General features: G+C 38.5%; 2 protein-coding genes across 6 annotated transcripts in view; both read left to right on the forward strand.

Annotated features, from left to right (window-relative positions):
• The window catches only part of USP33 (ubiquitin specific peptidase 33), a 52,288-nt gene extending 50,752 nt beyond the window's left edge, over positions 1 to 1,536 (forward strand). For both annotated transcript variants that reach the window (XM_045835403.1, XM_045835405.1), the window contains exon 24: positions 359 to 1,536. In XM_045835403.1, coding sequence (XP_045691359.1) covers positions 359 to 516 — 158 coding nt within the window. In that variant the 3' untranslated portion in view covers positions 517 to 1,536. The remainder of the gene's footprint in view (positions 1 to 358) is intronic.
• Positions 1,537 to 15,791: 14,255 nt separating this feature from the next.
• ZZZ3 (zinc finger ZZ-type containing 3) overlaps positions 15,792 to 26,294 on the forward strand; it is a 96,721-nt gene continuing 86,218 nt past the window's right edge. For all 4 annotated transcript variants that reach the window (XM_045835568.1, XM_045835569.1, XM_045835567.1 and 1 more), the window contains exon 1: positions 15,792 to 15,993. The gene's annotated coding sequence lies outside the window, so the exon portion shown is untranslated. The remainder of the gene's footprint in view (positions 15,994 to 26,294) is intronic.

Consider the following 26,294-nt stretch of genomic DNA (forward strand, 5'->3'; position numbering starts at 1 on the left):
TGTCACTTTTAAGGCCATATCATCACTAGTCATATTGCCACTTTTTTACCCAGTTAATGCTGTAATTCATTTACAAAGTAGGACAAATAGTAGGAAAGCTTTCATTGTTTAATTTTCATCTGAGGAAAGGTTTTAAGGCTGCTGATAGGCATTAGGAAAAAGGATCTGTACCTTTTTAAGACAGACCATAAAGTTGCAGTTTATAATAATGTGGGCTAGTAGTCTGAAGATTCATGTTACGAAAGTGCTCAATTATCCCTAGAGGATTCATGCTGGGGATGAGAGGTACATTTTGAAAGCTTTTGCAATATGAATTTGTGGATTTGTAAATATTCTTTCTCTATACACTTAATTTTAGGAGCAGATTCTGGTCAAATTTCTGAAGAAACATGGAATTTTCTACAGTCTATATACGGAGGAGGGCCTGAAGTTATCCTCCGACCTCCAGTTGTTCATATCGACCCGGATATACTACAAGCAGAAGAAAAAATTGAAGTAGAAACTCGATCTTTGTAGGTTTGAGGATATAGAGTAGTTTAATGAGAAATCATTTTCACTTCCCCTGTCATAACAGATGCAGAAACATTCCTAAAAGCATGTTTATTTTCTTGATTTTTAATATTTTATCTCATTCCTTTTTACCGGGCATTATGGAAAAACGTGTTAAAATGTATAATATACTACAGGTTGGTATATTTAATGCTTTAACTTACCGTAGTCTGTCAGTGTAATATTTTTGAAAGAAAGGGGTAATTGTGATTATTTGGTAATCAGTAGGTTATCTTTGATCTTTATACTACGTGCAGATCCACAGTATTCTTTGTAATTTTGTAAATAATTTTGCTTTGAAAAATTTTTCATTATCCTAAACCGTCGTAACTCTGACCAGTCTTTTCAGTTCTCCAAAAACCTAATTGTGTAGTTTTGACATGGCTTCATATCATAAAGAGCCTATTTTAAATTGAGAGTTGTAGTCAGAAAAATGTTAAGTCCCTAAAGCTCAGGAAATGGTAGGGTGTCACTTCTTTTGCACTGCAGCATATAATCTAGCATATTAATATTTACAAAATGTCTTTTTGAATGTATTGAGGATGTATTTAGTTTGAGTGGAATTTGTGTCAGCAGATATCAGTAACTTATTGCCTCATACTGTAAAATATTAAGCTTCAATTCCTACCTATAACCCTGGATAGTATTCATTAATATTAGTAGAAAAACCCAAAAGTTAGTTTTAGGGCACTTTTTATTTTGAGAGCATGAAGTATGGAATGTGTCAATTGTTTATAAAGCTGAAACCACTTGCAAAATGATTTTTTTAATGAAATGCATAGTTTTTGATTAATGTAGTATGCACCGCTATTTGCTTGATTATGTGATGTCAAAAGTTTAACCATATTCCAAATGCGAACCAAACTGGATTATTTTGAATATGTTGAAAGCATTCATGATGGTTTTGTTTTGGTTGGGGGCATCTGCTGCCAACTGAAAACAGTGTTGTTAAAATTAGTTCAATAAAATTGATTTTAGAATGTGTAACTTGGATGTTGAATTTATTTGATAGATACTAATAGTGAAGGCTATAAAGTGTTAATATTAATGTCTTTTTGTTATTTCTTAATCAGAAATATGCAAAATAAGTCATTCAGTATAAAGTTTTGATGTTTAATGAAGTGGTGAGCTTATGAATCAGCCAGTGAGTATATTTTAAATGTTAAAAATGTATATTGTTTTTAGATTTCTTCATAATTTACAATGATCCTCTTCAAGAATTGAATGATATTAATAGTCTGTCTCTGAATCACCATGAGTTAAGTGTAACTCTTGACATTTAGGAGGTAATCAAAAGTGTTTTTAACAGTGCTTGCCATCTGTTGAATATTTATAATGTTTCAGCCACTCTAGTAGAGTGCTTAATTACATTTAGTCCTCATTACACCCTACAATTTAGGTGAAGTGGCTTGCCCTAAGTCATACAGCAAAGAAATAGCAGATACAAGACTCCAACTCAAGTCAGTGTAACTTAACGTCAATGCTCTTATTGACCGTGACATATCGTCTTCCAGTGAATTCTTTTGAAACAGATTATAGTATTATTCATATTCATTACTAGCATTTATCATTAGTATATATAATATGATAAAGAATACTGGTCCCTAAGAGCTTATATAATTTTTTTTATATTTTAATCATTAAAATACGTAACTCTATAATAAGTGGTAGTGGTCCCCGATTCTCAGCTAAAGGTAGGCGTATGTGTTGACAGGTGTGGAATAAAAGACATAGTTTCTCTGAGAATGATTTTCTTGGGCATACTTAAGCTAAGAAATAAGAAAATTGTAGTAAAGGTCTATATATGTGTTGAGTACATTGATTTATAAAATAAAGGTGATTAGTTTTTGGACTCTGAAGTCAGTTTGCTTATTCAATTAACCCTTGAGCAACATGGGTTTGAATTGTGTGGATCTACTACTACATGGATTTTTTTTCCCAGTAGATACTGTGAATGTATTTTCCTTATGGTTTTTAATTTTTTTGAGGTATATTTTATTGATTATGCTATTATAGTTGTCTTAATTTTTCCCTCTTTTCCTCTGCCTAGTACCTCTCTTCCTTCCAGCAATCCCACCCCTTAGTTCATGTCCATGGGTTGTGATAGAAGTTCTTTGGCTTCATTTCCTATACTATTCTTAACACCCTCCCCACCCCGCATCTATTTTGTACCTACCAATTATGCTTCTTCATCCCTGTTCCTTTTCCCCTAATCTCCCCCTTCTCCCTCCCTGCTGATAACCCTCTATATGACGTTCATATCTATGATTCTGTTCCTGTTTTAGTTGTTTGCTTAGTTTGTTTTGTCTAGATTCAGTTATCGATAGTTGTGAGTTTATTGTCATTTTACTGTTCATAGTTTTTATCTTTTTCTCAAATGAATCCCTTTAACATTTCATATAATAAGGGCTTGGTGATGAAGAACTCCTTTAGGTTTACCTTTTCTGGGATGCACTTTTATCTGCCCTTCCATTCTAAATGATAGCTTTTGCTGGATAGAGTAATCTTGGTTGTAGGTCCTTGCTTTTCTTCACTTTGAATACTTCTTGCCAGTCCCTTCGTGCCTGCAAAGTTTCTTTTGAGAAATCAGCTGATAATTTTATTGTTACTCCTTTGAAGGTAACTCTCTGCTTTTCTCTTTCTGCTTTTAAGATTCTCTCCTTATATTCTACCTTTGTCATTTTAATTATGATGTGTCTTGCTGTGTTCCTCTTTGGGTCCAACTTGTATGGGACTCTCTGCTTCCTGGACTTGTAAGTTTATTTCTTTTGCCAAATTAGGGAAGTTTTCTTTCATTAGATTTTCAAGTAAGATTTCAGTTTCTTGCTCTTCATCTTCCCTTTCTGGCATGCCTATGAATCAGATGTTGGCCCTTTTGGAGATGTCCCAAAGCCGTCTTATCCTCCTTCCCTCCCTCCCTTTTCATTTTGTGCTGATTGACTGTTTACTTCTTCCTTATGTCCCAAATTGTTGACTTGAACCCTGGCTTCCTTCCCTTCACTGTTGGTTCCCTGTAGATTTTTCTTTATTTCACTTAATGTAGCCTTAATTTCTTTCCTATGTGTTTGCTGTACTCAAATCAGTTCTAATTCTCTTTATCACCAGTGTTCTGAACTCTACCTCTGATAGGTTGGCTATCTCCACTTAGTGTTGGCTTTCACTTAGTGTTTTTTCTGGAGTTTTGATCTGTTCTTTCATTTGGGCCATATTGCTTTGTTTCCTCAATTTGGCAGCCTTCCTGTGTTTGTTTCTCTGTATTAGGTAGAACTTCTTTGACACCCTGTTTTGGTGCACCTGTTACGTTATAAGGGGCAGGACACCCTGTTTTGGTGCACCTGTTATGTTATAAGGGGCAGAACTTTAGGTAATCACCAGGACAGGGGAACCCACTTCACTGCTTTGTGGCTCTATATGTGGGGAAGGGTTTGGAAAAGCAACAATGCCACTTGCTCAGCACTCGCCCCATTTCCAGTCACTTCACCCACTTCCCATATGTGATTAGTGCCCCTCTAACTGTTGCTCTTGTGGTGGTTCCCAGAATGGGTGGGTTTGTGCACATTCTAGGACCATGGGGGCTCTTTAAACGGACTCTCCTGAGAGACCTGCAGTTTCTTCCACCACCTCAAACCCCGCTGGTTTTTACAGCCAAGAGTTATGAGGCTTTATCTGCCTGCCATTGGAACCTGCACTGTGCAGTCTGGCCTGGGCCTAGGATTGCTTGCTTCCCAGGTGTCCCTCTTGGTTTCTGTGTGCCATACGTGAATGTGGGAGCACCTGTTCCAGTTGCTGACACCTTGTTGTGGCTCCCGCTCGACTGGGCTCCCTGTCTGTGCCCTTCCTCTCTATCTCCATCCCTCCTACCCACTCGGATGAATATTTCTTATATTCTTGCTTGCCAGACTTCCATACAGTATGATTTTCTGGCAGTTCTGCTTGTGTTTTGTTTGTAGGTTAGTTGTGATCTTTCTTAACGGTTATGCGAGAAGGCAAAGCATGTCTACCTACACCATCTTGGCCAGAAGTCCCTCCCTGTGATTTTTAAATATCATTTTTTTTTCTTGAGCTTATTTTTTTGTTAATATGGTATGTATTACATATAACACACAAAATATTTTAATTCCTTAGAATAGCATACTAGCATACCAGTTCTTCAAAGCCTTGCTTTTCACCTGGCTGCAGTAGATACCCTTAACCTTGTCTTTTGCTAAAATTGAGGAGGTATAAGCTCCTTTGTCTTTCTTTTGTTACCACCTCTTTATAATTTGTCATTTTTTATCTTTCTAGAGAAAGAAGACCTTCTCTGCCTCTCTGACTTCCTCTCTTCCACCATTAATTAATTTATTCACTCAGTGTGCTTTTCATGTCCTCTCACTTCCCTTTGTATATTTTGAAATCAAGTGTCCACACTATAAATCTCAAACTTCCTCTCTTCACTAGAACTTTTCCCTGCCTTAAAATGTGCTAAATATTCCCTTACTGGAAAGGAGGGAAATGAATATTACCTAGACTAATCTTGTAGACCTGTTTTCATTCCAGCCAAACTGATTTTATTCCATAAATATAATTCCCATATACTGTATATAATATTTTCAGTACAACTGCCATACCTTTTTTTAATTGATTTATTTGTTTATTGACAAATTTCTTACTTGATTGGTCTGCACTCTTTGCTTCCACTTCATATTTACGTTTTTTCCCCCTGGCCAGATGGCTAAGTTGATTAGAGCATTGTTCCCATATGCTAAGGTTGCAGGCTCAGTTTCCGGTCAGAGCACATACAGGAATCAACCAATGAATGCATAAATAAGTAGAAAACAAATTGATGTTTCTCTGTCTCTCTCTCTCTCTGTCCCTTTTCTCTCTTCACCTTCTTTCTTTTTTTAAAATCCTCACCAAGGACAATTTTTCATTGCTTTTAGAGAGAGAGGAAGGGAGACAGAGAGATACCAGTGTGAGAAAGCAGCATTGATTGGTTGCCTCCTGTACATGCCCAGACTAGGGATCAAACCCAAAACCCAGGTATTTGTTCTGACTGGGAATCAAACCCACAACCTTTTGGCCATGGGACAACACTCCAACCAACTGAGGCATACCAGCCAGGGCCACCTTCTTTCCTTTTCAAATCCACTATGTGGCTTCTGTACCACTTTGCCCCAAAGTTTCTTTCTCTTATATGGCTTGTTAGCACTCATTACTATTTTAATAACAAACTATGGAATATTATGTATAGTTAATTGTATCAGAAAGAGGCAATTTCCTTGGGTATTGAAACTACCTCTCTAACTCTTAAAGGAAGGTGGTTAAGTTTGAGTTTACTTGTTACCATTTTGAAGGGTTGTGGGCAAAGGGATTAGGTAAGAAACTATTTCTCTAGGGGGGAAAAATGGGTTATTAGTCTAAACTTGTAATAACACAATTACTACTAGTCACTACTGATGTTGAGTTCTTAGCAAATGTCAGGCACTAGTCTAAACATGTTTACAGATTAGTGTATCTGAGTATATCAAGTTTCAAAAGTCAGACCCAAATAGGTCTAATTCTAAAACCCATGTTTCTCTTAGAAATCACAAGTAAATTTTCAATTAGAAGATCCATGACTGTTTCTCAGTGACAACTATATTCTGAAACTTCTCTCCTTAAACTTGCATGGTGCTTTATTTTATCTACTCCCTACATCCTCCAATCCCCTGGCCCCTGCCTATCTGCCTACTGTCTCTTTTTTTACTTCTTATTGGGATGTCAAATGATAAATCTCTATCACGCTATCTTTGTAAATACAGGGGTGGGCAAGAGTAGGTTTATGGTTGTGAAACAAGTAATACAATAACTAATACATAGTAATGCAAGAGTAAACTTTTGCATACTCATAACTGTAAACCTACGTTTGCCATCATTGTATATATTATTTAAAGAGATCCTTCACTAACTTTCAACTATCACTTCTTTTAAAATGACTCCCAAGTTTATCTTACTACCCATGTCTCTTCCAAACTCTAGTCTCAAATTTCTAACTATGATGAATATGTCTACTTATATGTTAGTCACCTAAAACTCAACCCTTTGTGATTTGGACTTCAGGCTTGTGGGGTCCGCCACATGGTGGATGAGGTACGAGAAAAATTTACACAAGACTACTGAGTCCTGTGGAGGAAAAGGGATGGCATGGCTTCTCTCGAGAGAGGAGAAAAAGCCTTGGAGCACCTCAGCTACTCTCTCAAGGGGAGAGTGCCTCGACCCTTGCCTTGACAGACTTTTATTGGGTTCAGTTTGCACAGGAATACATGGTGTATACATAAAGCTCATTAATCATTGTCAGGCAGAAATGATTAAACAAGAGATAACATTCAAAGAACTCGGAGGGCTTATTCTGAGTCAGGGTCAGATAGTTAAAGGGCCATAAAACTTTGGAGAACAAACTCATTTCAGGCTTAGAGCCTTATCATTTAAATGGTGGGTATTAGCAAAGTAGGTTTCATAGGGTTTTATGCATTCTTTCTTAGGCCTGATGCTCTGGGAAACCTGCCCTTTCCGGAACAGGGCCCCACCCACCTCTAGCATTGTTTCAGGCTTAGGTCAGGCAGGGGAAGTAAGGCAGCCAAGAGATTAGGAAACTTCTTGCAGACAGAATGAGGACTCAGGCTGTGTCAAAGCCAAGAGGTGAGGGTCCATCACCCCTTTTTCTATAGACCCCCAAGTCCTCCCCCCCGCCCCGTGATTGTGCCTGTCTTCGGTGGCCCCTCCCTTGAGGGAACTTACCTGTCATTGGCTAACAGATCAAGCACGGGGGCCAGGTAAGGTGAAGTAAAAGAGGCAGAGACAGCACCCCTGCCAAGGAGACAAGCTTTGTCTCCTTAGTGGCTTATGGTCTGAAGGTCACTCACTCAGCCTTAGCCATGGGGGGTTATAGCTCCTGAAACCAGGCAGGGCAGTTCCCTACACCTTTGAAAAGCAATATAGTCATTAGGAGTATGGGCTCCAGAGCTAGTGTATCAGTTACTTTTGCTACAATTATGCTATGTACATTTATTTTACAAGTCTGTGGAGTTCTGGTAATGAGGCCATGGCTGATCTCAGCTGGGCTTACTTGTATATATGCAGTTCATTGTGGCTTGGCTAGGCAGGTCTTCTGACCTTGGCTGGGCTTACCATTTGTCTTGGGTTGAGCTGATCCAGGATAACTTCTGAGATGACTAGAACAAATTGGCTGTTTCTTGTGTCCTTCAGCAGGCTAACTCAGGCATGTTCTCTTGATCATGGAAGAGGAGCAAGTTGTATTTTAAGTCTGCATGTGTTGCATCTGCTAATATTTCATTGGCCAAAGCAAGTTACATGGTGAGAATCAGAATGGAGTTGGCATTTAGATTTTACTTTTCATGAAAAGACTGCAAGTCACTGGCAAAAAGTGTGGATACAGAGATGTGAACACTTAAGGCCATTAATGCAACCAGTCTACTATAGTCAAATTGCTTATATTTGAATACTGACTCTGCCACTTACTGGCTATGTGACCTGGGCAAGTTCAGTGGCCTCAGTTTCCTCATCTCCAGAATGAGTACCTCCTTGGGTCATCCTAAAACCAAATGTTTTAAAGATGCAAAGTACATTATAAATATACAGTATGACTATTCCCCAATTCTTGGTGCAGATAACATGCCCAGCCAGATGCATAGTCCTGTAGTGCTTTTCATGTTAACCAATGGATACCAAGATACCAGTCCATCCTCCCATGTGGATCAAAGTGCTAAGGAGATAATGCCTTCAATAATTCATATCTGAAGTGTATTCGCTTGGCAAAATTATGGAGGCATAATTATTTATGAGCAACTATTCAGGTGTAGATTGATCAAACTCTTTGGGTTTAAATTTCTCTAGTTCTGTCTCCCTCCCTGGTGGACTTCTGCTACAGGACCTGTGAAAACAGGGGTGAGATCGTTCGCGAATATGGGAGCAGGTGTAGTTCTCTAACTATAAAGTTATGATGGTATTGAAGACTATCTTTTGTAGCATAATAAAGCACCTCAAAACTTATTGGGTTAAAACAATTTATTTTCACAATTTTGTGGTTTGTCTCGGTGTTTCTCCTGCTTCATGATGTGTTGTCTAGAGTCACTCATGAGGTTGCACTGATCTGGCCAATAGGCTTGTTAGAAAGTCCAGTTTCTAACATAGCTGGGCCTTGGTGCTCACTATTGGCTGAGGCACTGCACTTATCTCCATTAAGGTCTCTCTCTGAAGGGTCTCATCCTTCAGGGCTTCTCCATGTGGCTTCTCTCTTTCTGCATACAGCTAGGTTCCAAGAGGTTGTAAGAAAATGCTGCAGGTTTTTAAAGGGTTAGGTCTGGAACTGGCACAGTGTCATTTCTGCCATCTTTTATTGGGAGGGAAATACATGAGCTCCAGAATACCAGGAGGAATAGTTCACTTGGAGACACCTATATAACCAACTACCACATTTGCCCTCCATGGTAAAGCAAGGGGAAGGAAGCAGGAGAGGGTCAAGGAAGCAAGAGGGTCTGGCTGTCTCACTTTTAATAATCCCTCACAAGGAATTGATCAGTGGGTTCAGATGGTGAGAACCTACTCCTTCCATTATAAAGTTACTGATCTTTTCAACTAGTAGTTTTATCTATTGATGATTATTGCCTGAATCGATTATTTCATTACAGGTTGCGAAATGGTGATTTTCTCATTCTAGCATTCATTTTGAGGGTGTTTTCCAAAATATTCTTAAAAAAAAGATTTTACTTATTTATTTTTAGAGGGAAAAGGAGGGAGAAAGAGAAACATCAATGTGTGAGATGCATTGATTGGTTGCCTATTGCAATCCCCCAGCTGGGGACCTGGCCCACAACCCAGGCATGTGCCATGACTAAGAATCGAACCAGCAACCTTTTGGTTCACAGGCAGGAAATTAATCCACTGAGTCGTACCAGCCAGGGCTCAAAATATTTTTTTTTCCCAAAAAATATTCTTTACCCTGTAAATGAATTGTGGGAAAAGAGAGGGAAGTGGTTCCGGGTTTGTGATATGATAAATGTTGAAACCTGTAGTAACTTGATGCTCCTGGAGTCAGTTGAGATCAGTAAAGGACTAATATCTATGGACTGTATCAGCTTAATGAATGGAGGATCATCTGAAGAATGTATAATTCATTATTTTAAATGTTTGTAACTCTTTCCTTGTACTAAGTCACACTTGTAAGAGTTTCTTACCTGGGCTTACCTCTTGCAAGCCTAGAGAAGTGCATTTAGTTTAGACTGAGAGATGTTGTAATAAAGAGTCCCAGAAAATTGTCAGATTTACTATAAGGATGCTGTTGAGTGACTCGGACACTGGCCTGCAGTGTCTGCAGTGTTATGGATGAGATGAAATAAATTCACACAGACTACTGAGTCCTGTGGAGGAAAAGGGATGGCTGGACTTCTCTCTCAAGAGGAGAGCACCTCGACCCTTGCCTTGATAGGCTTTTATTGGATTCAATTTGCGTAGGAATACAGGGTATATACATGAAGCTCATTAATCATTATCAAGCAGTAAGGATCAAGCAATATATAACATACAAAGAATTCTGAGGGCCTATTTTGAGTCAGGGTCAGATAGTTAAAGAACCATAAACTTTGGGGAACAAACTCACTTCCTGCTTGGACCCTTATCATTTGAGAGCATTCTAAACAGAGCAGGTTTCACAAGATTTTACATATTCTTTCTTAGGCCTGATCGCCCTAGGGAACCCATCCTTTCCAGCACAGGGCTGCACTGCACCCACCACTGGCATTGTTTCAGGCTTAAGTTAGGGGAAGTAAGGTAGCCAAGAGATTAGGAGACTTCAGGCTATGTCAAAGCCAAGAGGTGGGGATCCATTGCCCCTTTTCTGTAGCCCCCAAGTCCTTCCCTGGGGCTCCCCATGATCGTGTCTGTCTTAGGTCACCCCTCCCATGATTAATCTTACCTGTCATTGGCTAACAAATCAAGCATTGGGGGCCAGGCAGGGTGAAGGAAAGGAGGCAGAGACAGCGCCCCTGCCAGGGAGACAAGCTTTGTCTTCTTAGTGGTTTATGGCCCGAAGGTCACTCACTCAGCCTTAGCCATAGGGGGGTTACAGCTCCTGAAACTAGGCAGGGCAGTTCCCAACAGTTGAGGACAGTATTTATTATATTACATGATCTTATTTTGAGAAACTACGGGAGCAATGTATCTTTGGTCTTAGGAATAGAAACGCCTTCTGTGAGTTAATGGTTTGTTACCCCAAGAATACTGAGACTGTCATAACTGATCTTGTTTTTCCTTGTTACAACTTCTGCCAGAAAGCTTTAAGCCAGTGTTCAGGACCTTAGAACGTGTTTTTGTGCATTAATTTTCTTGCTTCTATTTTCTTTTTGCCTGAATTTTCCCATTTTAATTATTTCAGTTCCAATTTACCCATTACACTATTTTCCTAAGCAACATAGTGTTTTAGAAATAAGGTATAATTTTTTAAATATGCCAAACATACTGACCTTTTTAGTGGTGTACAACAATGTTTTCCCTACTAGACAGTAAGCTCCAAAGGGATTTGTCTTGTTCACCTCTGGAGCTTCACATAATATGTGGCACAAAATAGATATTTGGTAAATTCGTCTAATAAATTAATGATAACTCCCTCTTTCAAATTTTTGCATCCCTGGTTTTTGTGGGTACTATTCTATCCCAGTTTTTCTTTTACTGTTCTGGCCTTGTTTCTCCTCTATAGTTGTCACTTTTTTCCTTGCCTCCAAATTTCAGAGTTTCTCAGGGTTTGTTCTTCATTTGCAGCTCTGTTTACTCTTTGTACATACCTGGATAACCTAAACCCAGGGTTCCAGTTATTATTACCGGTATGTTGAAGACTCATAAACCTGTACGTCCAGCTTAGACCTACAGCCTACATCCTAGGCATATGTATGCAGCTGACTATTGGGCAGCTTCATTTGGATCTGTGAGTTAACTTCCAACAGCATAGCCTAAGCATTTTCCCCCCTAAAGCTGTTCCTACTTTAGTATTTCCTATGGTCATCAATGACACCTTCATCTCCTGGTCACTCATGGCAGGAATCCTAGACTCTTAATTTACCCATAAATTCAATCAGCTACCCAAATCTTAGAGATTCAACCCCCCAAATATCTCGACACACATTCAGACACATGGACATTTCAGCAAACCAATCATTTATAACAGCATGAAAGTGGAACAGTCCACATAACCCCAAATAGAAAAATGGTTAAGTAGCAGTCTCTTGGGGTTTTTAAAAAAACTATTTAATGACATGGAAAATATGAGAGAAATTAGGATACCTTGTTTCATCAGATTTTGTATATATGTCCATAGAAAAAAGTGGTAGTCTTCTTTCTGGTAGCTGTATTGTGTTAGTAGTAAATAAGTACTAGTAAGTTCCATCCTCCTAGGGGGCTTTGCATTAGCTCCTCTGTGGAATGTTTTTCCCATTCTTTGCCTAATTCCTAAATGCATATACTTTGGATCTCATTCAGCCTGAATATTATTTCCTCGGGAAGTCCTCCCATTTTCTTCTATCTAAAAACCTTAGACATGCACTTTTGGGCATAATGGACATATTCTCATAGTAACTTGGACTTTTCATTCATTTCACTTACCAGTTTGAATTTATGTATCTTCGTTATTTCTTGAATGTCAGCCTCCCTCCCTTGACTACAGGCTCTATAAGAGTAGGCTTATGCTTTCTTTCTTCATTTCTGTATCTCCAGCACCTAGTATAGTACCCAGCATATTTATTGAAAGAATGAATGAACTATATCAATGGTTTTTAAAGCATGTGTGATGCAGTGTGTTATGCGCCATAGTAAGGGACTGAGGGAAATGTCAGCAGCTGCCCATTCCCAGGTCATTTTTTATTTGGGTTAAGTACTGGATTCTGCTATAAGATTGTGTCTGTAAAAGGAATGCCCATGTTAACAGGGAATATCGAGGTCCCCGAAATGTGGGGGTAGTAATCCCCCACTAACGAGGCTGGGGGAAGGGGAAGTGAAGCAGGGCCATTGAGAGTTACTTTGCCTATCTAGAGAACCTGGCCAGTGTTTAGTAATAGCTGTGCCTGCCAAGGTTAGAGCCAGGGAGATGGGTGTGACTCCAACCTGAGATGCCAGGAGGTACAGTAGTCCCCGGGGTTGCTGCACCTGCATAAGAGCAGGAAGGCCATTCCCTGTATCACAGGGTCGAGCCTGCCCACACTAACAATGGCAGCCAAGAAAGACAGAAGAGACCAGAGTATTGGCAGGTGTAACCCTTTGTGGGAGGAGTTGGAAATGGGGTTATAGAGGAAGATCCAGGCTGGGAAAAAAACCCAAGCGCAGGGCAACCATGCTCTCTTAGCCATATGGGGGTCTCTAGAAATTTGGCTTAGAAAGGAGGAAAGCAGGATGTAGCAGCTGGTGCGAGGTCTCTTGACCATGTGACTTGGGTGCAGGCTCTTGGCCACAGTTTGAAAGGATGCAGAAGGACCGCACCAGCCCACCATGAGGAGGGACCATGCGGTTTTGGATTAAGAGGCAGAGTCTAGCCAAGCACGCACAACTTGGAGAAGCTGGAACATTAAAATGGGAATCTGCCCAGCTATGATACAGACTTCTATTTTTTTTCCTGAGAGAGAGTGCCTCTGATTGGCATGGTTTGGCAAGGGAGGCAGGACCTGTGTGTGTTTGTGGGTGGTTTTTTTTTTTGTCTTTAAGGGAGTGAGATTTGATGGGAGAATTCTGCCATTATTTTAATCCTGTATAACTTTTGAATAAATAGTTTCTTTCATTTTTATAAGACTGTGGCATTGGGAATCATGGGTCTTTTCTGTCAGCAGGCAGTAGAACCCAGAGTGGTTCTGTTTCATCAGTGCTTCAGAAAATATCATACAAACCCCTGAATTAGATGATCTTAAGACTTTTCCACCCTCAGTATTCTGTGATCCTAGATGAAAATAAGAAGGGCCATACAGGGGTATATTTCAGGAGTGGTCTTTGCTAAAGAGGTTGGCAGTAGTTCATTTTGCCAAGAACAGGGAAACTCCTCTTTCCCTCTTAGATAATTGAAAATCTGAGGACCTCTTATCACTTTCTATTCATTTAGGCCTAGAGTTTTCTCTCTTTGAATACCTTCTTTGCCATCAATAAACTGGTCTTTTTCCCTCACTCCTTTAGGACATGCTCCAAAGACACTAAGTCCAGTCACTTGGGGCTAACTTGTAGTTCCCCTCTCATATCCCCAACACACTCATTCATCAGTTTCCTCAGCTGAGAATGGTGTTTCTTCTCTGCTTTGCAAAGTCATTCTGTAACTCAAAAAGCCTTGTAAAAGGCCTTTTCTAGGCCTTCCTGTTCCCAATATACTTTATTTATATCTCTACACAGAACTTTCTGCAGTTCGAACTTAGGCCTATTTTCTCATCAGAAAAATGTGAATAGTGTCACAAGCTGGGTTCCCAAAAAAGCAGACTGTTACTTGATGAATGTGCAGATTTATTAGAAAATACTCTTGGGGTCATCACTGGTGAGAGGGCAGGGAAGAAGAATGGGATAGAGGGTGAAGTTGAGCTATGATACAGTTTTAACCTCAGGCTGTTACAGGTTGTCCTGGAGATGGGATGATCCATCAGAAGTGTCCCAAGTTCGGACAAGAGGGCTGGGCCTTTTAACCATCCTAAGACAGATACTATTCATACCTTTGAGTTGATTAGTTATTGGATGTGGCCCTTTGGTAGGGGGTAACATTATACATTATGCCAGAAGGGGGCCAACAGCTGATGGCTGTCTGTGGGCAACTCTCTTGGCTGTTGGGGTAGTAAGCCCATCATTCTTGAAGGGGATCTGAGAAGTGCCCACCCCTAACAGTATCTATCTCAGGGTCATTAGCAAATCTAAAATAGGAAAAGGTATAAACAGTACATAGCATATTACCTGACACAGGACACAAGAAGTTGTTATGGTTATTATAAAAAGAACTTGGCTCTATAATCATATAGAACAAGGTAGGAAAACCTTGTTTCATTTATTTTTGCGACTAGGCCACTAGGGCCTGGAACCAATTAGATTCAGTAAAGGCCTCTTGAAGTGTTAATATACAAATATACTTGTTGCCCTTTGTCTTGAAGCAGATGTTTTGAGTTGAACTCTCAACCAAAACAAATATAAAAAGCCATTTCAACAGTAACATTTTTAGCAAAATAAAGACACACACATATTTACTTAACTGGGGAAAAAAGTTCCAAAGCCAAAAGGGACAAAATCAATGCAGCAGTACTTGACGACTGCAGAATAGCTTCAGATAAAATGGCGTGTACCACTGGGTTTTATGTTTTGGAATATAATCTTCAAACTGTACACAGGGAAGGAGATTAGCTCAGCTCTTTAATAGCTGATAAATGTAAGGTCCTCAATGGAACTAAACTCAAAGTAACCACCATCAGTGTGTGTTGGGCTTTATTTTCCTGCATGCTGAATATAGCTCATTTAGTTTAAATAGACTGACTGAACACTGCTTTGTGCCAGACACAAATCTGGGGATATAGCAATGAGCACAAGTTAAAAGTCCTGCCTCTAAGGATCTCACTTATGTGGTGGCTGGTGATCGACACCTAAAGTCTGTAAAGGATAACTCACTAAGCTGATAAAGAGCGTGAGAGCAATGGTGCAAATGTGCTCTTGCGGTAGGGTAAGTCTCAGACGTTGACCTTTGAGAAGGGGCTTGAAAGATGCATTGAACATCCACGAGTTAAAAGAAAACTGGAGGACGTGTTCTTGCTAGAGTGAACAGCAAGCGCAAAGCCCTAAAGTGGATTGAGCCTGCGTGTTGTAGGCACACGGGGAAAGCCAGAGGGGATAGCGAGGGGTGGGCGTGCAGTTGGGGATGAGGTAGGTAGGAACATATATAATATATGTACAGATAGTTTCCTAGCCTGAGACCACACTGCTAAGGGAGCTAGGGTGTACAAATTTCTCAAGAGGCCACATAGGGATGAAGCATATTTCCAACAGCAGAGCTAATGGGACGCCTTTCCTACTGGGGTAGGACCAAGTTAGACTATCTAAAGGGATGTACTGTGTCCGGCCCTCAGATCAATCCTCGCTCGGGGGCGGGGGCGGATGGCGCGGACAGACTTCTGCAGTCCCCCGCCAGCCGGTGCTGCATCTGCTGTAGTTACCAGTAGGCGGTGTAGTGAGCACGCCTGCAGCCGGCGCCGCCCGCCAGTCCCAGCGAGAAGGAGAAAGGAGGGGACCGGAAGGAGCCGCTGGTGCTGAGGGAAGTGGCAGGAGCGGGAGGCGGGGACCCACCTGGAAGCGCCGTGGCCCCGCTGTCGAGCTTCCTGCGGCGACGGCTACCCGAGCAATTGCTGTGGCGGGGGCGGAGAGCGGCCACGACAGCGGCACCTCCCCGAGTGGCCCGCGGCCACTAGCCCCGCGAGAAAGGTGAGCAGGCGCTCTGGGCACGTGGTGAGGGCCAGGAGCGGGGGAGGGAAGATGGGAGAGGAGGTGGGAACCCAGGATACGTTTAGCTCTGGGACCCGGATTTGGAGTCGAGTGTTGGCGGGGGGGGGGGGGGGCTGGAAACGGCGGCGGCGGCGGCGACGGCGAAGCCCCCACGTGGGGTAGGGGTGCGCGCGCACGTGTGTTTGGGCGACTAGTGGGGCGGGGAGGGCAACGGACGCGCGCTCGACTGTAGCGGCCCACGTGATGGGCTCGGAGAGAATCTGCCTCCACGTGACAGGCTGGCTGAGGCTGGGGAATGCTGTGTTAATATAACCATATAACCGGTCAACAGAGATTTTAGAATTTTTTGCCACTTTTCTTTTATACTAGGGGAAATGAGAAATGCAACGCGGAAAAGACTTCCTGCTCTTTCTCTGTTTTACACGTTCTTCAGTTTATTAATGAAGCACTTTTTAACTCCCAAACTACTGGTTTTCTTGTACCGCCATGTTGTTCTGGAGGAAACTCGCGAGATGCCAGTGGGTTCGTATCGCGAGATCTCTCGATTCTCGCGGGACCTTGTTGGCTGAGCGGTTGTCCTGGATGGCGGAGCCTTGGGTTCCGGGGGCTTGGGACCCGCAACTCTTTGTACAAGGCAAGTTGTTAGGGAGGGGCCGGGAGCGAGTGCCTCTTGGTGCTGGGAGACGCGTTGTGTTAGATTCCTGTAGTCTTGAAGGGAATATGTTGACCCCTTTGAAGCAAAACGGCCTTCTTTCCCCCACCCTTCCCCTCCGCCGGCGCTACGCCACCTGCAGTGTGCATCTCTCAGCCGGGGCACCTCTCCCCGGCGCAATAATAGTTCCACTCCGTCCCAACTCACTGGAAGTCTGGAGTTGTGCTCGCGCAGACATGACGGTTCCATTGGATACTGTTCCTCATACTTTTAAACGTTCTTGTCAGTTATTCTCCTTGTTGCCATTTTCTATAGAATTCCAGACCTATTAACCATTCTGTCGCTTGTTTCTTCCGTGGTACCTTTCTCCATTGGCCGTTCGCAGATGCCCAAAACAGAGCGCCTTTCATTTCTTCTCTCTGGATATCATTTACTCCCATTTATTTGGACATTGATAATTTCCCCGTGACATTATATTACTTTTTATTTACAATAACTTTTGGTAGTGTTTGGAAGGGACCCTTTATGTCTCTGACAATACTTGATGTCAGAATAAAATTACTTTTTTAATCTTTTTGTACGTACGTGCTTTTTTACTCATAATTATCGGTAAGATTTAGATTACTACTGTGTTGCGAGGTTGCCTTTTTTGATCAGGAGTGGTTGTTTTAGGTTGCATGTTTAAGGTAATAGTGGATGTTTTAAGTCAAATTTTTAATTAAAATCAAACTTTGTAACTTGTGGTATCAAAATTTGAGTTCAGTTTTTCTTAAATGAGTTTGACATCAAATTGAATTTTCTCCAACTCTAATGTCTTATAAAAAATGAATGTACAGTAGACTTTTCATATTCTTCAGCATTGTTTGGATTTATTTAGTATTCTTAGTGGGAAATTAATTATAAAACTAATCAGATAACTAAATAACCCATAACTTTTTTTAAACTACAAAAGTGATACTTGCCTCTTCTACACTTATTACAGAAAAGTATACAGAAAGTAAAAAATTCCGTTACACTCGACCAAATTGCCTTCTCCATTCTTGAATTTCTGTGACCACTCTCAGTGATGGCTATATATTTTAGATATTTTCCATGTATTAGTTTTCTTCATGAAGAGAAGGAAGTGGAGGGATGTTATATTAATATACACTATCAACAATATTAGCAATCATAAACTTTTTCCTGCTCATTTTTATGTAGTGTTATATGCATATTGTCTTGACTCATGCATTCTTGCTATAAAAATAAATTTTTTGTACAGATTTTTGTGAAAATATCTTGAAGGATAGCACAATTATTTTTGTGCTAGAGATTTAGTATGCTGGTACCTTTGTAAAAATAAAGTTCACATAAAATAGGATTTAAAGAAATAAATACTTGTGTTTGCTTTGGTAGCACGTATACTAAAGAAATAAATATCTTGTGGTTGGGGTTTATATTTTTATGTTAAATGTTTGTGTTATATATTTACCGTTATATTCATTTTTATATTTTATAATACTTAACAAATTCTAAACTATAACCCAAGTATGTATATAGGAGTTTTTCAGAAGTTTTACAAGTTATGCTCAATTAAAATAATAGTTCTGACCATGCAATGTAGTGAGCTTAACAGGTGAGTGACTGATAATAGGAGTAGTTAATAAAAATATACTCAAAAGTTGCTGAGCAGCAATTTTACAATAGTTTTTTGTATTTTTTTCTTTCAAACTTTCCAGCAATATTATTTATTAGATCTTTCACATAAGAAAAATGTTTGCTATTTTTGGGCAGTGTGGCTTTTCTATTGTAATAATTTGGGTAAAAATATTGGTTATACCCTGGCTAGTGTGGCTCAGTGGATTGAGCACCAACCTGAGAACCGAAAATATTGGTTATACTTGATGTGGGAAAGGGGTAAAGGAGACATGGGTTGATACTGAAATGAAATTGGGAAAGTTGCAGAGCAAAAAGGAAGATAGAAGGTTGACAGAGCCCTGGTCCAGGAATAGGGAGGCACATGATGGTTGTTGCAGGGCAACCTGGGTTGACCAAAATTTGGAATCAGTGTTTGAGGCGATTTTTTCCTCTTAAATAATTTTTTCAGAGTTTTCAGTCCTCCCCCCAAATTGCTTGATAATATATCGTCTGTCAAAAAGTCAGCAGCCGAAGTTGGTATTTAATTGAAATTTTACTTAGGTGTAGACCTTGTTAACCAACATTTATTGAATACATTTTATTATTTTTAAAGGTAGGAAATTGTGAAAATTACAGTGGATTCAAAGGTCACGGTTGTAATGGCCTTTGCAAAGGTATCTGCGAAGTTTTGCTTCGTGGGCCTTTGGTAGTTCTTGGTTGCACCTCATCCTCACAATACTATATGTTCCATACTCTAACAACTTTGTTTTATAAACTATTAATACTTTTGGTAGTGGATTTTGGGAATTAGTGGTCTTTTACAGGCTGGTGCATGCTAAATTTTCTAAGAGACTTGGTAAGGAATATCCTCAGAAAATCCAAGGAAGAGGAGAAATGTTTCTCACATGATTTGAGTTTGCTTGAGTATAACTTAACCAAGAAATTTTATTTTGCTTTTTCTCAGCTATTAGTGTCATATTACTGATAGCTAATGAGCTTCAGTAATCAGAAAAGGAACAATAGTGATAATATAATACTGATTTGTCCTCACCTGGATGTTTTTCTTAAGGTCTAACAGAATGCTAATTTTTGTAGACTTGTAACTTGGTTAACTACACAGGGTAGAACCTGTGTTACCTATTAATTGTATGAAGAATATAAATTTTAGCCCTGGCTGGTGTGGCTCAGTGGATTGAGCATCGGCCAGGGAACCAAAAGGTTACTAGTTCGATTCCTGATGAGGGCACATGTCTGGGTTGCTGGCCAGGTCCCTGGTTTGGGGGCCTGTTGAGATGCAACTGCTTGATGTTTCTCTCCCTCTCTCAATTCCTCCTTTCCCCTCTCTCAGATAAATAAAATCTGTAATTTTTAAAAAATATGTATTTATTGTATTTCTTCTTCTTCAATCAGTGTCCAAGGGAGATTGCAGTAAATTACTTGACCAGGAACCTCAGTAAAAGTATGTTGCAGGTGCTTTAAAAAAAACTAATTTCATATGAAAATTTAGTCTGGATTTAACTACAAAGAATACTTGCTAAAAAATATTTTTATTCTTATTTTTTTAAGATTTTTATTTATTTACCTTTTTTTAGAGTGGAAGGGAGAGAGAAAGAAAGGGAGAGAAACAAATATCCATGTGAGAGAGAGACATTATCAGTTGTCTCTCGCTGGTCCCCAGCTGGGGGTCTGACCTGCAACCCAGGCATGTGCCTTGACTGGAATCGAACTGGTGACCTCTTGGTTTGTGGGATGATGCTCAACCCTCTAAGCCAGGATGGTCAGGGCAAGACTTTTTGATTTTTAAAGCAGTATTAACTATAGATGTGGTACACACTGCAGTGCACATTTTGTAGTTAATACTCTGATAACCACTATAATTATATTTTAAAAAACACTACATTAAATATTTCCCAAAGTCCTAAGCCTTTACTTTTAAAACCATGGAATATCGACTTCAGTGTTCATTTGAACTTGTCCTCTTACTTCTTTCTGTTTTTTTGTTTGTTTGTTTTTGTTTTTGTTTTTTTAGCTGCTTTCATTTACTTGGGTAATTCTTGTCAGAGACAAGTGAGTTGAGTAACTTTTTTGAGGAGACTTAAATACATATTCAGTTACTTTATTATATATTATTTTTGGAATTCCATTATATTAGCAATTCAAGGACATTTTGAGTGCCAGTGACGCCAGCTACTTGAAACAGCAGGAATCTTGAGCCCTAAAAATAACTGTTTTGATCAAGTACAATAATCTTAAGATCTTTGTTCAGAAACTACTAATTGGAGTAAATAACTTGAAATTTTGTAGTCCTATCAGGATTGGTTATCTGATTTTTTTTTTTTTTTTAGCTCACAGATTATAATCCACAGAATTGGCAATTGGAGTTAGGCACACTGACAGCTGAAATGTCTGTCATCTTATTTCAAGGGAAGAGGAAGAAGAGCTATTAAAAAGAAGATGGAACTGTGGAAGTTAATAGTGTTTTAAGGCCATTACATGGAGTCATACAGTTGTATATCATTAACTTCTGAGCAAATCCCAATGTAGTAGAGGTGTATACATGATGTGTTGCAGTGATGACCTCAGTCATAAGTAAACTTTTACTCCATGTACTGTGTTTAAGGAAATAAGAAATTGGTGTCTTTTTAAAAGATTTTTATCTGAGTAAACATTTTCAAAGCTTTGTTAATGCATTTTATGCATTAATGCATCTGATGATACTAATAACAATGGTGCTGTTGTGTATGGAATTTCTTTTAATTTTATTGCCTTTACCTACTTATTTATTCCCTTATTTAATATTTCAACAGATTACTTTTCATATAAGGCTTTACTGAATTTAATATTTGATATTAGTAGTGATTGAATAATTGTCTAAATATGATGTTGATGGAGGAATTTTCAAAGCAGATAATTAGATTTAGTAAATGGCCTGTCTGGATGATTCGGTTCTATAGTTTAAATCCTGATACTGAGTCTTGATCCCCAACACACTGCACTGAGTGTCCTGAGGTGAGACATGTTTCATATTTTAGTGGATTTTCTTTGCTTCTTTACTTGCCTTCTTAGTCTCTTTTAATACATCAATTTAAACTTCATATGTGTGTTCTAATGATTTTAATTACTATCTTGAGGATTTTAAATCTTGGAAATTAACATAACTATCAACATTTTGACATGTTTCTTCCATTTTAAATATATATGTTGTACATACTTGTAGATAAAACACATCTGATCTCATGTCCTGCTTTTTAACCTAATGTTAGGTAACATTTTCCCATTTTCACAATGAATCTTCATAATCATCATCATAAAAGGCTGTATGATGTTCCATGTACAGATGTATCATTCCACTATTTTCTTGCATACATAAAATAACAGTGTGAAGAGTGTTTATGCATGTTTTCTATACATAGTATTATTATCTAGTATATTGCCAGAAATCAATTTTAGGTACATTTTAAAGGCTCTTACAACCCTTTGTTACAGTATTTGTAAAAAGTATCAATTTGGTGTGCCTTGGTTGGGTTGGAGCACAACCCTGTACAACAAATGGCTGGGGTTTCAATTCCTGGTCAGGGCACATAATAACCTAGTTATGGGTGTAGTCCCCAATTGGGGTGGCTATGGGAGGCAATTGATCAATGTTTCTCATATCCTCACATCGATGTTTCTCCCTTCCTCTCTTTCTAAAATTAGTATACATTTTTAAAGAAGTATCAGTTTATGTTTACCTTGAGTGGCTGCTGTTCTCTACCTCAACATTAAATATTATTTATAATAACTTAATAGGGTGAAAGTCATACCACCTTTTTTCTTAGATTGCTACTGAGGTGAAACATTACTTTATGTATTTCTTTTGTGAATTTTTAAGATAAAAATTTTTAAACTGACATAAATCTTTTGACCTAATTTTGTATTATTCCTAATCTTATGAAATTCCTCCTTGTCCAGAAATGTAATAAATAAACAATACTGATTTAATGCTGTTTCCTCAATTCTTCTGAGTTAGATTTAAATAAATTTTAAGTTTTGAACCTCATCTGGTATTGGTATAAGGTGAGAATCTAAATGTTTTCCTCTAAATTGGTAATTGTCTTAACTCTTATTAAATAGTCCTTTATATTGTTGCTTTATGTTTCATTTTTACATTTTAAATGTCTACATTTGATACTGTTTATTTTTATCCTAAACTTTAAAAAATATTAATATTGTTTTTTAGATGATGTTCTTTGACATGTTTAATATAATTTGCCCTGGTCTCTCTTTTCTTAAAAATTTTGTTTGTTTGTTTGTTTGTTTGTTTGTTTGTTTGTGAGGGGGGAGGGAGGGAGAAAGAAACATCACATCTCGAAGGTCCTCAACTCGGGACTTGACTGGCAATCCTGGCACATGCCTTGACCTGGAGTCAAATCATTGACCTTTTTGGTTTGCAGGACGACGCCCAGCCCACTCCACACCAGTCAGGGCTGCTGTGGTCTCTTTATTGTTTGCTTTCTGATTGATTTTTAAGAACACTTTATAAATTGATGATAATAAAGGTTATTCTGTACAAAACAATGTTTTACAATTTTTTTTCTTGTCAGCCAAAATTTGAAATATCCTTTTCCCATTCCCCAGAATTTAGGCAGATTAAAAGAAATTAGGCAATTTCTCCTTTCTTGAATGACATGATATGAAACTACCTAAGAGTACAGTGCTAGAGGCTATAAAGAGAAAAACTGCTTTGGTAGATTTTGTAGAATTAGAGAAATAAACTTCTAAGAATAGCAATTTAGGGTGTATATTTAAGGTATTTCCTTTTTAAATACAGTAATATACAACTTGACATCATATGCTTCTAATATACTTAATGAAAAAGTGCTAATTGGTAGTGCTAGGACTCAAGATATCTTCCTTTAGTTGTACTTAAGTCCATTGCCATACTTGAATTCAGCATGGCAATGTGGTGCACTTACCGAACGTTAATAATGAGTATGGAAATCTAAGAAATCCAGGTGACTGTTACGACATTCATGCCAAAGAAGGTGTTTTTTTAATATTGAAAGTTCTTATTGTTTAGGAAGGTACGATTTTTGTCTTTGTGAAATAATTATTCCAAATCCTAAAATAATCATTCTAGAAAGTCTGATGTTTGTATTTACAGTTTAGAACTGAGATAGCTCCAAAGCTATTTTAACATTTTCTGCTGCTTACAGATTAGTATGATTGCATTAATGCAGGAAGAAAATCCAAATTAACTTCGAGTGTGAAGCCATAGTAAATATTTGAAAAGTTGTATCCAGTGCTTGGGAATCACATAAAGAGAATTGCAGATGAAGAACTTTATGTGATGAAATTTCCTTCTACTTTGGTTTGGGTGAAATTTAAAGGTATTGGAACATAATTTATACCTTTTATTTCTACCAGTCTTCAGCTACCCCATAAAGGGATGAGTTGATTTGTGAAATTTTGGCACTAAAATAGTCCAGGAAATAGCAGTTGCTAACTGTATTCTGGCACTTATTTACCCTCCTTACTAGCTGCTTTTTTTTTTTTTTTTTTTAAACCCTTACCCAAGGAATACTTAGTGGTTTTAGAGAGTGAGAGGCAGACTGACATTGATGTGGGAAACATTGGTTGGTTGCCCTCATATATTCTCCGACCTGGGATCAAACCCACAACCTAGGTATATGCCCTGACTGGAAAACAAACCTGAACTTTGTGGTGTGTGGGATGCCCCAACGAACTGAGCCACCTGGCCAGGGCTCTTTTTTCTTTTCTTCTTTTTTTAATAGGTCAGAAATTTAAGGAAACAGATACGTAGTTTGTATACACTTCCCTCATTACTATACAGATTTGTGTGTATCATAAAGTGAACTAAAGCTTTTATTGGTTTGGCTGTATTGTAGAGGGAGATACCAAGATTTTTTCCTCCTGAAAAAGGTATGTGTGTGAGATTTATCTACTGATAGTCTTTGAGGAACTTGGTAATACGTCTCTGAATATAATTTTTAAATGTTTCTGCTGTAATATGTTTTATTTCCTGAGGGAGAAATTTCCTTTTTATCCCTCCCTGCTTTTTTTAAAAAATGTAAGTATGATTAAAGTATAATATACACAGAAAGTTCCCATAAGTGTACAATTCAGTGAATTTTTACAATATAAACACACCTGTGTAATTATTAGTAAGAAGGAGAACATTATCCAAATCCCAGAAACTGTCTTGTGCCCTATTTTGGTTATTAAAACTCCTCTCTCTTCCTTGGGAAACCACTATTTTGATGTCTAATTTCTCAGAGCAATTTTGTGTGTTTTTGAGTTTTAATTTCCTTCGTAAATGTTATTGAATTTTTATCGGATTTTGATACGAGTAACCTGAGATATCTTAGAACTCAATCTGTTTTATACCTGGAGATTTCAGCACTTTGATTTAGACTTTTCTCATGGCATTCATAGTTTTCAAGAACTCCCTACGAGGTGTTGAACGTCAAAGAAAACCTTTGCTTTCAGATTGTGTGGTAGACCTCTTTTTGTTTTAATGTTGCTTGAGCAAACGGGATACTTTTTAATTTGCTGTCATTGATGGTCTACAAAAGCACCTCAGCTTTTATTTATTTTATTTTATTTATTTTATTTTATTTTTCCACTTAAAATTTTTGTTTTGAATACTTTAGTACAGCATTCCTGATCAGCTAATGGCTTTTTGGGCTTTCATCCTATGACTTGGCAGCTTTGTTTTCATTCTTTGAATTCCTTTTGAGCAGTGATTCATTCCCATTCTAATTTTTATCACAGACACCCTCCAGTATCCTGTATTATTTTGGAGAATGTTGTGAGTGTCCCTCTCCCCATGAAAAAAATCCCATGTTAAGTTTAAGCCATTTTACTTTTAAGATAACTTATTTTACATTTATGAACAGTATGACATTGTGGTATGCAGATTATAAAATCAAATTGTAGGTTACTGAAAAATTGAGAATCAGCTAAGAGCTTTACTTGATATTTACTTTCAGGCTGGCTTCAAATGTAAGTGCAACTTTCTTCCCATAAGTCCTCCCTTTGCATCATCTTTTCTACACCTCCCATTTCAATTCTTAATTTTAAAGAAAGACAGTGAAAGATTTATTACTGTGTTCATGCACATACTTTTCCTTTCAGCTAAGTCCCATGACTAGCCTGAAAGTGTATCTTAATTTCCTTTATAAATAAATTTTGGTTACTGTCAGTTGTTAACTTAGGGCCAGTGCATTGAAATTAGCTATTTTGTTCCGGAATAATTTTTAAGATTAGCACATGCATACATTTCAGACTCTAGTGATCTTGTATTTGTTGAGCTTTTGTGGAAATTAAATGTCATGCAAAGTTTTTGTCTTATTGAAAAAGGTTTTTGTTTTTCTCAGAGATTTTAAATGACTTTGGGGAAACATGTTATAGGAGAACATTATCTTATGAAGAATGAAGTAGAGAGTAGTTGACTTACGTAAAGGTTACAGGGTTACCACTAGATTTGAATAAATGCTGTTCTTACTTGGCTAGTGAGTAAGGATATTTTCCGGTTTAACCTGTAGATAGTTTTCTTTCTGTAGTTAGCAAAATTTCACCAAGGAAATTCTGATTCATTTGTAACTGTAAAGCAGTGGTTCTCAAACTTTAGCATGCATCATGATCACCTGGAAGATATGCTTGTTTTGAAAAAATAATGGATGGCTGTGCCCCACTCCTAGTGTTTCAGATTTAATGGGTTAGGAGACCACACTTTGAGAACCAATACTGGAGTATAGTCAGGGCACACACATTTAATCAAAGAACCCCAAACAGACACCTCACAAGTGATTCTGATGTACATGTTAGCTAGGAACCTTTGAGCAGTAGTTCTCAAAATATGGGCCTGGGAATAGCAGCGTAGCATCACTTGGGAACTTGTTACAAATGCAAATTCTCTCCAATCCTAGGTTGGAACCCAGAAGTCTGTGCTGTAAACTAGCCTTCCAAATAATCCCAATGTGTGCTAAAGTAAGAACTGTCCCTGTAA

Source organism: Phyllostomus hastatus, unplaced genomic scaffold (genome assembly GCF_019186645.2).
Source record: "Phyllostomus hastatus isolate PE091 unplaced genomic scaffold, TTU_PhHast_1.1 phas_contig_209, whole genome shotgun sequence".
NCBI classification, from domain to species: domain Eukaryota; kingdom Metazoa; phylum Chordata; class Mammalia; order Chiroptera; family Phyllostomidae; genus Phyllostomus; species Phyllostomus hastatus.